We start from the raw sequence: 14,190 nt of genomic DNA on the forward strand, positions 1-14,190 counted from the left end.
TTGTTGAAATTGAAAACATTGAGGATGAATAATAATAAAATGAAGAAAATAAAATATGAACTTTATAGCAATATTATAAGGAACCTATAATTATCCCGCTCCTAATGCTGCTTTCGTCTCATTCTCTCTCAGTTTGTTTTACGGAAGGTTTCACTTCTATCGTGTGTAACCGTTAGACTGGTATTTTTTTTTTCAATTTGTTTGTTTATACATAATTATTTTTGGATTTAATGAAAAACTTTTCTTGTGTTAAATAAAGCTTTAGTTTTAACAACGTTCCTATACCTCCAATACCTTTCGTCCTCAGCGACGCTCGCCCGTCGAGCGGTTCCGTCCTCAAAGGGTTGAAATTATAAAAAGTGTGGAAGTACGAGTATCAAACGAAAGTGGACATTAGTCCTCTGGTTAGGCAAAGTGGCTGTCTTACGACGCACCTAGGCGAAATAGAGGCTCCTTGTGGCAGTGTAAACAGTCCTATAATTTTTTATTTGTAGTTATCCTGTGGTAAATGCTCTTCAAAGTTGCTATTCTTGAATATGCTTGAAAATTTTTAAACTGTATATTTTGCGAACGAATTGTTTGGGACCGGTAATGGTAGTGGTTGTACGGGTTAGGCCAAGGCCTTTATGCACTGCGACCAGATTGATCTATTGTGCGCCTTTAATTACTTAATTATAATTATTTAATATAGTATACCGCGGAATCGAACCAGCTTCTTAGGAAGCATCAATTGTAGGTCTTCCTCTTGTAGTAGGTGTGAGCCCAGGATTCTGTGCCTCCTGTGGCCTGATGCCTCACAGTTGGGGGTCACAGTTGGGGGTTAAGTGTTCCATAGACTCCTCTTCATCACGGCAGAGTCTACATAAGCTAGTGCCAGATAGTTCTATTGTGTTAAAGTGTTTATTACAGGCAAAGTGTTCCGTAAGTGCTCCACAGAGTAATCTGAGGCCCTTTTTATCTTGTGTTAGAGCAGATTTTGTTCTGTTGGCATTGAAGTTCAAACACTTTTTGGAGTGATTAAGGCCGCTTGTGCCGTTCCAGTGTTCCCTGATTTTAGTTTGGATCCATTTTTTGGTTTCCTGTTTTATATTATTTTTGTTAAAGCCGAAAAATGGAGTTGGCCCAATAAATAGCCATTCTGCCAGGTTATTCAAAAAAATGATTCCTATGTAAATAATGAACAGTTTGCGTTTCAACTAATTCATACTAAACTTCTTCGTTTAATAAGTTTTGGGGTTCGATAAGAAAACCACCAGTATAGTCTCCCTGAATATCAACACACTTGTTCCAACGAAATTCCATTTTAAGAATTCCAACCCAGTAGTGAAAATCTGGAAGTGCTGCAAAATACGCTTCCACAGCTGTTATAACCTCATCACTTTATGAAAAACGCTTTCCATGCATGTATTTCCAATACGATATCCTGTATCTGGTGTTGTTACTGTTTTTGGACGGCTGTAGACTAATTTCACCGATTTTTGTTTTCAGCCCGTCTGTTGTGTTCTCTTCATATTTGAAAAGGTTGACGCTTCCCTAGATTTGCGTAAAAATTTCAAGCAAATCAAACGAAAACTGAGGGAGTTATACAACTTCGACTGAGAGGATTTAGCGAGGAAAAGTAGTTGCTTTGGCGAGGATCTTCTTCAAGGCTTGTACGTTTAAGTTCAGCAGTCCATCTTCCTATTGTATGAATTAATGGCGAAAAGTCGGAATACACTTTCAAAATTCGTTCATAAATTTCCTTTGCTTTTAAACCGTCCAAAAATGAAAATTCAGTCGCTGCACGATACTTGATTTTTTCCATTGTAGAAAATACTGTGACACTTCGAAACTAAATGGCTTGTGAACTAAGAATGAATTCACAGATTAAAATGAAACTTCAGAATGGTTCATATGAAGAGTCTACTAACATAATAGCAAAAAAAAAATGCGGCTAGTGGCAGTGCCTTCTCTAACGAATCGTAAAACTTATTGAACAACCTAGTAAATATTTTTTTTGGATTACATGAATGTTAGCGTCACCAAACGAATATTTTTTCAAACCCATTTATTTAGTTAGTTGCTATGTACTCTGAATATGAACTAAAACGGACCATAAATGCGAATTTCTATAAATAACTTCACACCAGCGCGCTCCTAGCGTGTCCAAGCTTGTTCGTGAAGCCTCCCAGGCATACTCAAAAGAGCTCAAGGAAATGAAAGATTTATTAATGCATCTAAATGTATTCTACAAAAGAACAATAGTACATAATTTATATACGATGGCGCAAGATTAATTATCCAATTTTGTTTTTGATCAACTTTTACACCAAATAAAACAAATTATTTTGAGTGATGGAAATCTTTAGTTAGACCTTTAAACGCGCCATTGCTTGTTAAGTTTCTACACTGCAGCTGCTTAGTTCACAAGTGCCAAATATGATTGACGTACGACGCCACTTGCAAAAATTATAAATTTTGCGGTGGCGTGATTCATTTTGCGTCGCCAAGTAAAGGGGTTTCCAATAACAGGTGTTATTTTGAATAGCCCGCTATTTCGGTAGATGAAGCTGACATTTTTTGATATTTGACAAGTAGATACTACGCCATTAATAAAAGTGGAACGATACACGATTAAACAACGCATTGAAATTATTAAAATGGTGAAAATTTGGCAGAGACGGTTCGTAAAACCCGAACATTTTTGGGTAATCGTGAATCACCTTGTCGGACCGCAATACAGAAATTGGTGAAAAATTTCGAGCTGCTGGGGCAAGTTAGTGATGTGAAGAATGAAACCCGTGCACGTCGCTCAAGAACAGCCGAAAATATTACTGTTGTAGCCGAAAGTGTTGAAGAAAACCCAGGTTTGTCCATTCCTCCTTTGGAATTAGGCATTCCACAAACGTCATTAGTCCGTATTTTGCATAAAAATTTGGGTCTTCAGTTAACACAAGAACTTAAGCCGGCCGATCATCAACAAAGTAGTGTCTTTGCTGTTGCGTTGAAATGCATGAAAATGATCCGGAATTCCATCGAAAAATCATCTGGAGTGATGAGGCCGATTTCCATCTCGGTGGCTTCGTCAACAAGCAAAATTGTCGGACCTGGGGCTCGGAAAATCCAAGAGTTATTGTTGAAAAGCGGCGGAGTCATTTTTTTTCGAAAATGAAGCTGGAGCAACAGTTACGGTGAATGGATTGCGCTATCGAGAGATGATTAACGATTTTTTATGGCCAGAATTGGATGGTATTGATCTGGACAACGTTTATTTTCAACAATACGGCGCTACGTGCCACACAAGTAACATGCATATTATATTGCGGTAAGCAAGTCCATATTTGAATTGTTTCTACGTGAGATTATAAGCTTCCTAATTAAATGTATTAACGCCTAAAAGCGCACAAAGAATCTGGAGGGAATCCATATCTCACCCATAGGAAAAGCTTTTGCAATGTTCACCACACCGCGATCGTGAATATTCGCTGCAAATAGCTTAAGTAATATTATACTAATTAATAAATGAGCTTATTTGTATTTGGTTTAATGTGCACATACATACTTGAATAGCGAATGCGCGTTAGCGAGTAACCGAAGCTGAAAAACAACTTTTTGCTGCTGAAAAGGTGCAGGCGGAGCTAAATTCAACCAGTTGCTCGCAAGCGTTGCCAACGTAATGCGCATCGTACTGCCTGTTGTGCGCTTCAAACTCAACAAAAGGCGCATTCCAATTGGACTTCTCCTACTTTGCTTAATTTTCATTGCCTTTCATCAGCTCATTGCACGCAAAAATGCAGCAAAAGAAACGCACAGGCAACGAAGTAAAGAAGTTGACGCACAACTGCGCGATTGGCACGACTACGCAGCTATGTCACGCGATGCTGAGCGTAACGGAGCGGGAGAGCAGGGCCAGCCAGCGGTCTTAGCTAATATGGAATACAAAGAGGCGGTAGCATCCAGTTTGAGCATTTACGGTTTCAATGCTCTACTATCTGAGCAAATTTCATTGGAGCGCGCGCTGCCTGACGTGCGCCATTTGAGGTGGGTACGAGGTGAAAAAGAGCTTCAATTATTCACATATAAATTGTTTATTTATTTCGAGCAGTTGTCGCGCACAAACCTACCACAGACACCTGCCTGCCGCAAGCATAATTCTGGTACACCACAATGAACATCCATCGGTGGTGCTGCGTGCACTGCACAGCCTTTGGAACCGTACACCTCACGAATTATTGCATGAGATTATATTTGTGGACGACTACAGCACTCAACCGCCTTTTGGCGCCTCACTTGAACAACAGCTGATTGTGAAATTTAGCACGAAACTGAAAATACTCAAACTAACCGCACACTTTGGGTTGATACGCGCACGAATTGCTGGAGCGCGCATGGCAACCGGTGCCGTGTTGGTATTTTTGGACGCGCATGTGGAAGCTGCTTACAACTGGTTGCCACCGTTATTGCAACCAATATTCGAGAATCCCCGCACCAGCACCTCGCCCATTATAGATACTATTAACTATAACACTTTTGAATATGTCAGGTCGTCGCCTACGCGCGGTGGATTCGATTGGAGTTTCAATTATGTACAGCTGCCGGTGCTGGCTGAAGAGCGCATGACGCTGCCGGCGCCGCATAATAATCCAGTGATAAATGGCGGTCTCTTTGCAATTGAGGCGAAATTTTTCTGGCATTTGGGCGCCTACGACGAGGGTTTGGCTGTGTGGGGTGCAGAGCAATTTGAACTTAGCTTCAAAATTTGGATGTGCGGCGGTCGCATATTGGAAGTGCCTTGTTCACGTCTGGGTCATCTCTACCGTGACGGGGCGTTTCACATCAAATATACCAACCGTACAGATGATTTCATATCGAAGGTGGGTCCACGCCATTGGAATTAATAAATCCGCACACATTTACATGACTATAAATTTCGCAACTCCTTCCATAGAACTACAAACGCGTCGCATCTGTTTGGTTAGATGAATACCAGGACGCATTATATGCGCACATCCCCAAGCTTGTGGTGATTGACGCGGGTGATGTGAGCGCGCGTCGCGCTTTACGAGAGGAGCTTAAGTGCAAGACTTTTAAATGGTATCTCGAGACCATTGCTCCAGACTTGTTGCAGGCTTATCCACCAATTGAGCCACCAGACTATGCGTTTGGTGCATTGCAAAGCGTTGTAGCACCAGATCTTTGTCTGGACTCGCTGCAGCTTTCGGCACGTCAACCGATTGGCGATCTGCGCTCTTGTCCGCCTGACCTGAAACACCCATACATCACGCAACATTGGCAGCTTACCTTTCGTCGCGATCTCCGCCAGCCAAATGGCAATTGCCTGGAAGTGCAGTCGTGGGCACAAGATGCGCCAGTTTGGCTGTGGCCATGTCACCATCAAGGTGGCAATCAATTTTGGTATTACGACCAGCAAACACAGTTGCTGGTGCAAGGAGAAACGGAGGTAGAGCGCATGTGCTTAGAGGCGAATGTAACGGCACGTCGAGTGTCAATGAACGACTGTGATTTTGCCAATTTGAACATGAAATGGAATTTCGGATTTGTCAACAAAACAATGATGGCAACATTTTTCAAGGGATTAAGAACAAGCGAATAGGAGAGTTAACAAAATTTGAAATTCAGTTGAGGAGATACCGATTTGACTCATACATACGCACATATGCTTGTAGTCATGAACTTTATTTTTTTCCTTGTTCACTCCTCTCGGGAGCATAGGGCCTCGACAAGACATTTGTCTTGCGTTGGTTACATTATTCTATTTGATTTCTGACAGGGTAGGTGATAAGCCTGCCTGTCATGAAAGTAGTGACAACTTTAAATATTTCTGACCACATAAGGCTGTGCAGAAGTTCTCTGCTGTACTTTTCAGACAGAAATTTACTGATTGAAAGCATTATTTAAATATTTATTTAATATTTTATGTATGTATGTATTTGCATGTAGGTATATCAGTGGTGTCTTATCCATGAGGTGGTCGGCTCGGTGCACCAAGCCTTGAAGGGTACCAAATGATTTAATTATAATAATAGAGTTTTGAAAATTAGATATTAAAGAGTATTAAAAATTTAATATAAAAAAATAATAATAATAAAATTATAGTGAAACTAAAACAAAAACCTTAACTTGTGATTTTGAGTACTTTTTCTTTAGTACTTTTTTGCTCTGAAATAAAAAGCAGCTTTTCCAAGAGGACATCACGGATTTATTAAGCAGCTCAAGATGGCTGGCACAGGGTGAAAATTATAATCCCTACATTGTTTCATGTGAAAAACTCATCTGCCATTTCGGTGTCGGTAACAATTTTAGAATTCTGCATTTTGTAGGACTACATCAAAACGCATTTCATAAAGTGGAGAGCTGAGTAAATTTGAAAAAACTGTTTTTCCCGTGACTGGGGTACCCAATTTTATTGTTGAAAATTTACACATCATTTACAACATTTTTATTGTTTTCCAAAACTTGTTGGCTATTAATTTTAATAACTTTACATACATACCTACATACAGCGGTCAGAAGAACTATTCGACATTAGAGTAATTGATTAAAATTGATTTCAAAATGCTAGTACTCTTTAAAAATGTTTAAGTTTCTGATTAAGATAACGTTGTGTAGTAAGTATGTATTTCAGAATATACCGTTATAAAATTAACCAATATTTCACATTTTAACACTCAGTCATCTTTTTGGATAAGACCGCACAAATTCCAAAGCAAAAAAAAGTATTCGTCAACAGTTGTTTTTTTTTTTATAGTGAATATGTATTTTGCATTATTTGTTGTTGTTGTTGGTAAAAATGCCGTTAGAGTTCTTATTTATTATTTACAAGTATTTTTTACTCATTTTTGTAAAAGTGATCACGAAGATGGGACGTAAAAGCAAAGAAACTTCTCTAGATGTAAGAAATTTAATAATACGTCATTACAAATTAGGAGAGACTGAAAAAAGCATAGCAGAAATTGTTCAGAATCCAATAACTACTGTTCATTATATCATAAAAAAATTCAAGACAGAAAACACTGTGATAAACAAGGAAAGGACTGGTCGACCTCGCAAGCTTACGGAAATAGATGAACGGCGAATCGGGCGGGAAGTGAGAAAAGATCCGAAAAGTAATGCCACGGTTTTGGCAAAATTGGCTGAGAAGCACATAGGCGTATCTGTTACTTCCCAAACAGTAAGAAATGTGCTAAGAAAACATGACTTTCATGCGCGATCAGCCAGAAAGAAACCACATATTTCGAAGAAAAATAGGAAGATAGGATTAGACTTTGCGAAGGAACACGTAAATAAGCCCATTGAGTTTTGAATGGATATAATTTTAGCCGACGAAAGTAACTAGAACCTTTTTGGATGTGATGGCAAAATTCTGGTGTAAGCCTAACACAAAATTGGAAGAAAAAAATATGGTACCAAGCATGGTGGAGGTGGTGTTATGGTATGGGGATGCATGGCGGCATCAGGTGTTGGCAATTTATTTATTAACAAAATTGACAAAAATTGGTTTATTGACAAAATAATAAACTTTATTACTTATGTCGAATATTTTTTTTTGACCGCTGTACATATATTACATATATAGGCCCCTTTGAATTTAATTGCTGTGAGTTACTGACGACGTACCATTTATAAAATGTGTTGTACCATTTTGAGGTAGCACTTTTCTTCCGAAAATTCTCATTTTATATATATAATAATACAAGCAGAGCATTGTTGGTGGATTTACATTGTAAAAAGAAATTACTTCCCTCGACAATTCTCTCGTAGTGGCCTGAAATCAAACAAAATATTTTTTTTTTAATATTTTTATACAATATAAAGAAATTACTCACATTGATTTCGTAATACGAACGAGTTGAATACCATTCCTGCATATCCGGTTCCAGGTCTACCAGATATTGCTCGGGATTGAATGGCAAAAACCGCTGGCGCCCCATGGCGTCACGACTGTCACCGGCAAAAACGCCCACATTTCGTAGGCATCTGCTCAATTCTTCATCATCGTAGGGACTATCGTCCAGGTAACATAGACTTGAATTTGTGAAGCCATTGGTAACGAGGCGACGCAATGCTTCGCGGCTAAAGACATTACCGCCATGCATGTAAGTCTAAAAAAGAAAGAAATTTGGTCGCATGCACTGGGTAAACCAAAATTATAATTTTATATCTAAGCAGCTCGAGGGAAGAAAGCCGTAATTCCATTTATTTAAATTATTTAATTAGTCTAAGTAATCGACTATAGATGCTTTCCATTTCAATTCAACCGGGCTATTCGGGTCATGTTCTTCGATTTCGATGTAACTAAAATTTGTTGCTCTCTGTTGTTCGCCCGAAAAATTTTTTTTTCAATAGTTATCGGCAATTTTGTTTTTCGGCTCAAAATCGATTTTTTTTAAATACCCATAACTTAGTCGAAAATGAACCGATTTTAATGATTTTGGGTTCAAAATGATCGTCATTACTTACACGAGCGATTTCATTCTGTATACGATAGTAAATAAAATCTAAATATGTGTAAGGCTCTTTATAAACTTAAACCAATGTTGATATTCATTCGGAACATCAATCGAAAAGTTTTGAGTCTTAGACGTGGAAAGAGTGGAAATCTGGCGTGATTTTGTTATGCTTTTATTCGATAAAAACGTGCGGCGATTATACAAAATTAAAGTTCAGTTACTTTTATGTGTTTTTTTATGTTTTGATTATAAAACTTTGACACCTCTCTGTAACATTTTTGAAACAGTTTGTGGTTGTTAATATATTTACCTGGTTTTCGTTATTCTTCATTTTGCAGCCAAAACTGATTGGTTCATCGGGGGAGTAGGGTTGAAGCAGCTTGCGTAGGTTTTCCAAAATTACGAAGCTGTCAAAGGAGAGAAAGCAAAAGAGTTGTGTTTGAAATAAATAAATAAAAAAAATTTCTTGAAATCAAAAATAATAATAAATAACATGCAGCGCAATTCCAGACCTGATTTCCGGCTAAACTGAGTTTAAATGTCCAATCTTTTACTAAAACTCTACCAAAGGCGAATTCATTAAGGCAGGTCGTACAGCGCAAAAATCTCAAGGCTTTTTTTCGACTTATAAATAACTGATTTGTAGATAGGAGATAGGTTTTCTGTATGAGCTTTACGACGACATATACATGGCGCAGCGAATAAAGATCCAGAGTCTTCGTTGCTTAGGTCATATCATCTGAATGGATACAAATGCTCCGCCTCTAAAAGTATTCGATGCGGTATTAACGGATGGTAGCAGAGGAAAAGAAAGGCCTCCTTGCCGTTAGGAAGATCAGGAGAGGGAGAAGAACTTGGCTTCACTTGTGCGTCCAACTGGCGTCGGTTAGCACCAGAAAGAAACAGCTGGCGGACTTTGATAAACTCGGCCAAAATTGCGTAAGCGGTTGTGGCATCAGTCAAGAAGAAGAAGTGCCAATATTTGTGGGCAATAGTATCTGGAACAAAGAAAATAATTAAGGAGTGTCAAATCGCATAGTCGTTCGTCATGAGATGATCCAGTCGTCAAATTTCACCATTTCGCCAGTCACCATTTCGAGCGTTGACATGCTTCGCTTATATGTCATGTAGCGCCGTCTAGTTGGAACCACAGCTCGTATATGTCGATTTTGTTAAGCTCTGGACACAGTAGGTCCGTTAACATTGCTCTAAACCGAGTATCAGTGCCGGTAACCGAAATTGGAATTGTAACAACTTTCATGGCTCTCTGGTTACTCTTTAATTCGCTAATCTACTTCCCCTCAGTAAGTCTCTCCTGCAAATCATCTATTTCGAGGTTTCATTAAAACCATTCGAAATTGACAACATTTCAATTTTTTTCTATCTGCAATATCTGCAAATACATATAGAGCACGTAGGCCCTTTGCACTTACTTATCATCATTTACTTTCAGCAGCCAATCCATTTCGTCCGCATAATATCGATATACGTAGCCGAGGCTAATTAACATGGCTCCCCAACGGTAGCGATTCTTGATGACCAACGGCTCCAAAACTGGATGTATTGAATTACTCACGAATAGATAACGATCACAATTCCTAATCCACGTACTTTGGCCATAAATCGCAATGTAATCATGTCGTTCAACGCTGGTAAAAATTAGGCAAAAGATGCGTGGTCGGGAAACATTTGTTGCGTTCGATGGAGAGTCTTTATCAGCAGTACTTCGCTTTAGATTAAATAAGCGCGTGTAATCGGCTTGAATTACGCTAAGGCAAAACCAAAAAGTAACTAAGAGTTTGAGTAAAATTTTCAAGCTGATAAAAAAGTCTCTAAAACACAACCGAAATATCGATTCACACTTTGGCCGGTTTTCTGTCATTTCTTTCCTGCACCGCTACTCTTGAAGTAATGAGGTGATGCGTCTAAGTGATGGTTACCGGTGATTGAAGGCGAGTTTTGTAGTTTCTTATCGATGAACTCATATCACAAATGAAATTATGATTTCCTGCAATTTTGCAATGCTGGCGAAGATGGCAGTTGAGATACTGCCAGATGTGCGAATGAAATGGTTTCGAGCGGACTTGTCAAGTTGTACAATTTGGGAAAGTAATAAAATGTTGTGGCGGTCACACTATGCTTGCAAAACACATCTCGAAATTAACTTTTTCTTATTTGCAAAAAGTGTTTTGTGGGTAAACTTTGTGATAACTGTTTAGCCAGTCACTTTGAAATTATATGTAAATTTTGACTGTGCGATTGGAGGTGTCTTGTTGTTTCTTTCTATAGTTTCAGCTATGAATGAAAAAATAAATAAATAAATAAGGAAAAAATCTGAAGTGGTGTTTTTCAAATATGACAAAAAAGTGCTTTTCCCAAAAATTTTGAAGAGTAAAATTAACTTTTTTTTATACATATTTTAATAAATAAAAAATATATTTAATTTAAAAATGTAAAATAAATAAATATAAAAAAATAATTATAAAATTAAAATAAAAGCAAATAAAATAAAAAAATAATTATAAAATTAAAACTAAATTATATAAAATTTATATGAATACAAAAAAAAATTTATATAAAAAATTAAATAAAATTATGCAAATGTTAAAAAGAAAAAAATTATCATTGTATATTTCACTTTAAAAAACTCTTTACCAAAATTTTCATAAAAAACGAACTTATTTTTTAACATATTTAATCTCAAAAAATTATAAAAAATTATGGAAATGTTAAAAAGAAACGTTATTATTACACTCTAAAAGTGCATTTTCTTAAATATCGTAAAAAAAGTGTTTTCTCAAAAATTTTGAATAAAAATTAAAATTATTTCCAAAAAACAAAAAAATCAAATAACAAAAAATAAAATTTGTTTTCAAAACACAAAAAAAAATTAAATAAAATAAAATTACAAAAAATAAAATTTATTTTCGAAACAAAAAAAAAAAATTGTTTAATATGTTCTATGTATATATTGTACAATATATACATACATTTTTTTAATATGTATTATTATTAATATATTTAATTGCAAAAAATTTAAAAGAATATGGAAAACTTTTTAACTTAATGTTGATATTTCACTTTAAAAACTCTTTACCAAAATTTTCTACTTTGAAAAATCTCAAAATTATAAACTTTTTTTAAATTTTTTCATTTTACTTCTCAATACCAAAACATCTAAAAGTGTATTTTTCAAATATGATAAAAATACTGTTTTCCCCAAAATTTTTAATGCAAAATAAATTTTTTTTTCAAAATAAAAAATATTATTTCTTTTCTTTTCTCTATACCAAAATTTTCAGCATTGAAAAATTTCAAAATTAAAAATTTTTTCAGTTTACTTCTTAATACCAACAAATCTAAATTTTTTTTTTAAATATGAAAAAAAAGTTTTCCCAAAAATTTTTAATAAAAAATTAAATTTTTTGAAATCAAAAAAATTAAAAAGAAATCTACCAAATAACAAAAAATCTGAACGTGTATTTTTCAAATATAAAAAAAAAAGTTTTCCCCAAAATCTTCATTAAAAAATAATAAAAAATAAAATTGGAAAAAAATCGTGAGATGATCCAGTGGCCAATAATTTTTAAATAAAAATAAAAATTTTATCCTAAAAAATAAAAAGAAAATTATGGAAATGCTAAGAAAAATGTTTATATTTCACTTTAAAAAACTCTAATAAAATTTTGCATGTTGAAAAGTTTTAAAATTATAAATTGTTTTCTAAATTTTTTCTGTTTTCTTCTTAATACCAAAATATCTTAAGGTGTATTTTTCAAATACGATATAAAAAATGTTTTTCCATAAATTTTGAATAAAAAATTAAATTTTTTGAAAAAAAATTCTACTAAATATCCAAATACCAAAACATCTGAACGTGTATTTTTCAAATATGGTAAAAAAATATTTTCCCCAAAATTTTGAATAAAAAAAAAATAAAAATAAAAAAATAAATGAAAAAAAGATATATATGTAATATATATATGTAATATATTTTTTTAATATATTTAGTCTTAAAAAATTATGGAAATAGTGAAGAAGGAACGCTGATATTTCACTATAAAAACTCTATACCAAAATTTTCAACATTGAAAAATCCCAAAATTATTTTTTTTTCAAAATTTTTTCAGCTTACTTAAGAGGAATAATATACTCAAACTTACAAAAAAAAAAAAAATTTACGACAATGACCAAAATACCTTTATTACTTGGCAGGGAATCGCTCCTTTTGTTTTGTAATCAGCAACAGGAATATTTTCAAAGCTCCAAAGTTTGTATGCATTTGTACGACATGACCTCGCGAGCAGAACCGTTTCATTTTGTTTTTCGTTGCCCTATTTCTATGCTGCTGTAAAGTTAATACAACTCATTATTCCTTCGTGTTTGATATTCGGCGTTGCCAAAGCCTAATTTCACAGAATCCTTTTCTTTTGTCACCATCAAATATTCTGTGACATGCATACAAAAGGACGGTCATGGCAAGAGAGTTATGAAGAGGACTTTATCCTTCAGCGGCCTGATTGCCAAAATCAAATATAAAATCACTAAAATTACATAGGTTAATAGTATAGATTTAACTCAATTTTATATGAAAACCAAATATGGAATTTTTATTTGTCGTTAAACATCGTAAATCATAGTTTATGAGAGCAAATATGAGGAAGTGTGAGAAAGCTAATGTGACGTCTAGGCTCTTAATAGAACTTTTCTACACACATTTTATATTCCAAATATTTTTCTGGTATTAAACAATTACTGTAACATTTCATTTAAAACATGCACCAGGTACAATAAATTCAACTTCGCCCGAGTCTACACACTTCTTTAGTTCTTTTGAGTGTATTTTACAGTTTTTTGTAGATAGTAATTGTAAAATATGTTGGACACGTGCAACTGAAACTTTATCACGCTTGTCTGCGAAACATGAGTTTTAAACTATGTAAAGTAATTGGCGAAGATATGAGAATCGTAGGTCGTACAGCACACAAATCTCAAGGTTCTTTTTCGAGTTATAAATAGCTCATGGCGCAGCGAATAAAGATCCAGCGTCTTCGTTAGATACAAATGCTCCGCCCCAAAAGTATTTGATGCGGTATTGACGGATGGTAGCAGAGGAAAAGAAAGGTCAGAAGATGGAGAAGGACTTGGCTTCACTTGTGTGCTCAACTGGCGTCTGTTAGCACGAGAAAGAAACAGCTGGCACACTTTGATAAACTCGGCCAAAATTGCGTAAGCGGTTGTCGCGCCAGTCAAGAAGAAGAAGTCCCAATATTTGCGGGCAAAGAGTATTGAACATATTTGTGCCAGTTCTGCGTTTTCTTTTTTTTTATAGAAATCTATAACAAACGAACTCTGGGTTTCTAAATAATTAAAGATCTAATTATTTTTAGAATTGTCTAGAAAATTTAGAATTTCCACAAAAACTAGATGCCGAAAATATAGAACAAGTGGAATATTGAAATGTGGTTCATATAAAGAAGGTTCATGTAAAAAAGTGAACAGTTCTACTTTCGACCAACCCAGAAGTGCGCTCTTGGATGCTTCTGTTTGCAAATATAGACCCAATTTCCCGCTAAAGTTAATCAATCCAAACGTAGCAACAACAACCATTTAAAGTTACCGCTAAAAATTCAACGTTACATTATGAACTCGAAGTCTTGTCCTACAAGCTGTGTATCCCAATTTGAGTGTGGGCAGCCACTGGAAGTATGTATAAGAATTCCCCTTGGATATCAATCGC

At 35.4% G+C, this 14,190-nt stretch overlaps 2 protein-coding genes across 2 annotated transcripts; one reads left to right on the top strand and one right to left on the bottom strand.

The window, feature by feature from the left end:
• The first annotated feature begins 3,549 nt into the window (after nt 1–3,549).
• LOC128862486 (N-acetylgalactosaminyltransferase 6) lies at nt 3,550–6,043 on the top strand. The gene is made up of 3 exons (XM_054101142.1): nt 3,550–4,020; nt 4,085–4,853; nt 4,928–6,043. The coding sequence occupies exons 1-3, from the start codon at nt 3,656–3,658 to the stop codon at nt 5,591–5,593; spliced, it is 1,800 nt and encodes a 599-aa protein (XP_053957117.1). The 5' UTR covers nt 3,550–3,655; the 3' UTR covers nt 5,594–6,043.
• Nucleotides 6,044–6,403: 360 nt separating this feature from the next.
• Nucleotides 6,404–10,572, bottom strand: LOC128862488 (glycoprotein-N-acetylgalactosamine 3-beta-galactosyltransferase 1-like). The gene is made up of 4 exons (XM_054101143.1): nt 9,884–10,572; nt 8,761–8,857; nt 7,827–8,102; nt 6,404–7,765 (listed from the first exon to the last, which is right to left on the bottom strand). Exons 1-4 carry the CDS (start codon nt 10,330–10,332, stop codon nt 7,589–7,591), a joined length of 999 nt encoding a protein of 332 aa, XP_053957118.1. The 5' UTR covers nt 10,333–10,572; the 3' UTR covers nt 6,404–7,588.
• Between the last annotated feature and the right edge of the window lie 3,618 nt (nt 10,573–14,190).

Source organism: Anastrepha ludens, chromosome 4 (genome assembly GCF_028408465.1).
Source record: "Anastrepha ludens isolate Willacy chromosome 4, idAnaLude1.1, whole genome shotgun sequence".
NCBI lineage: Eukaryota > Metazoa > Arthropoda > Insecta > Diptera > Tephritidae > Anastrepha > Anastrepha ludens.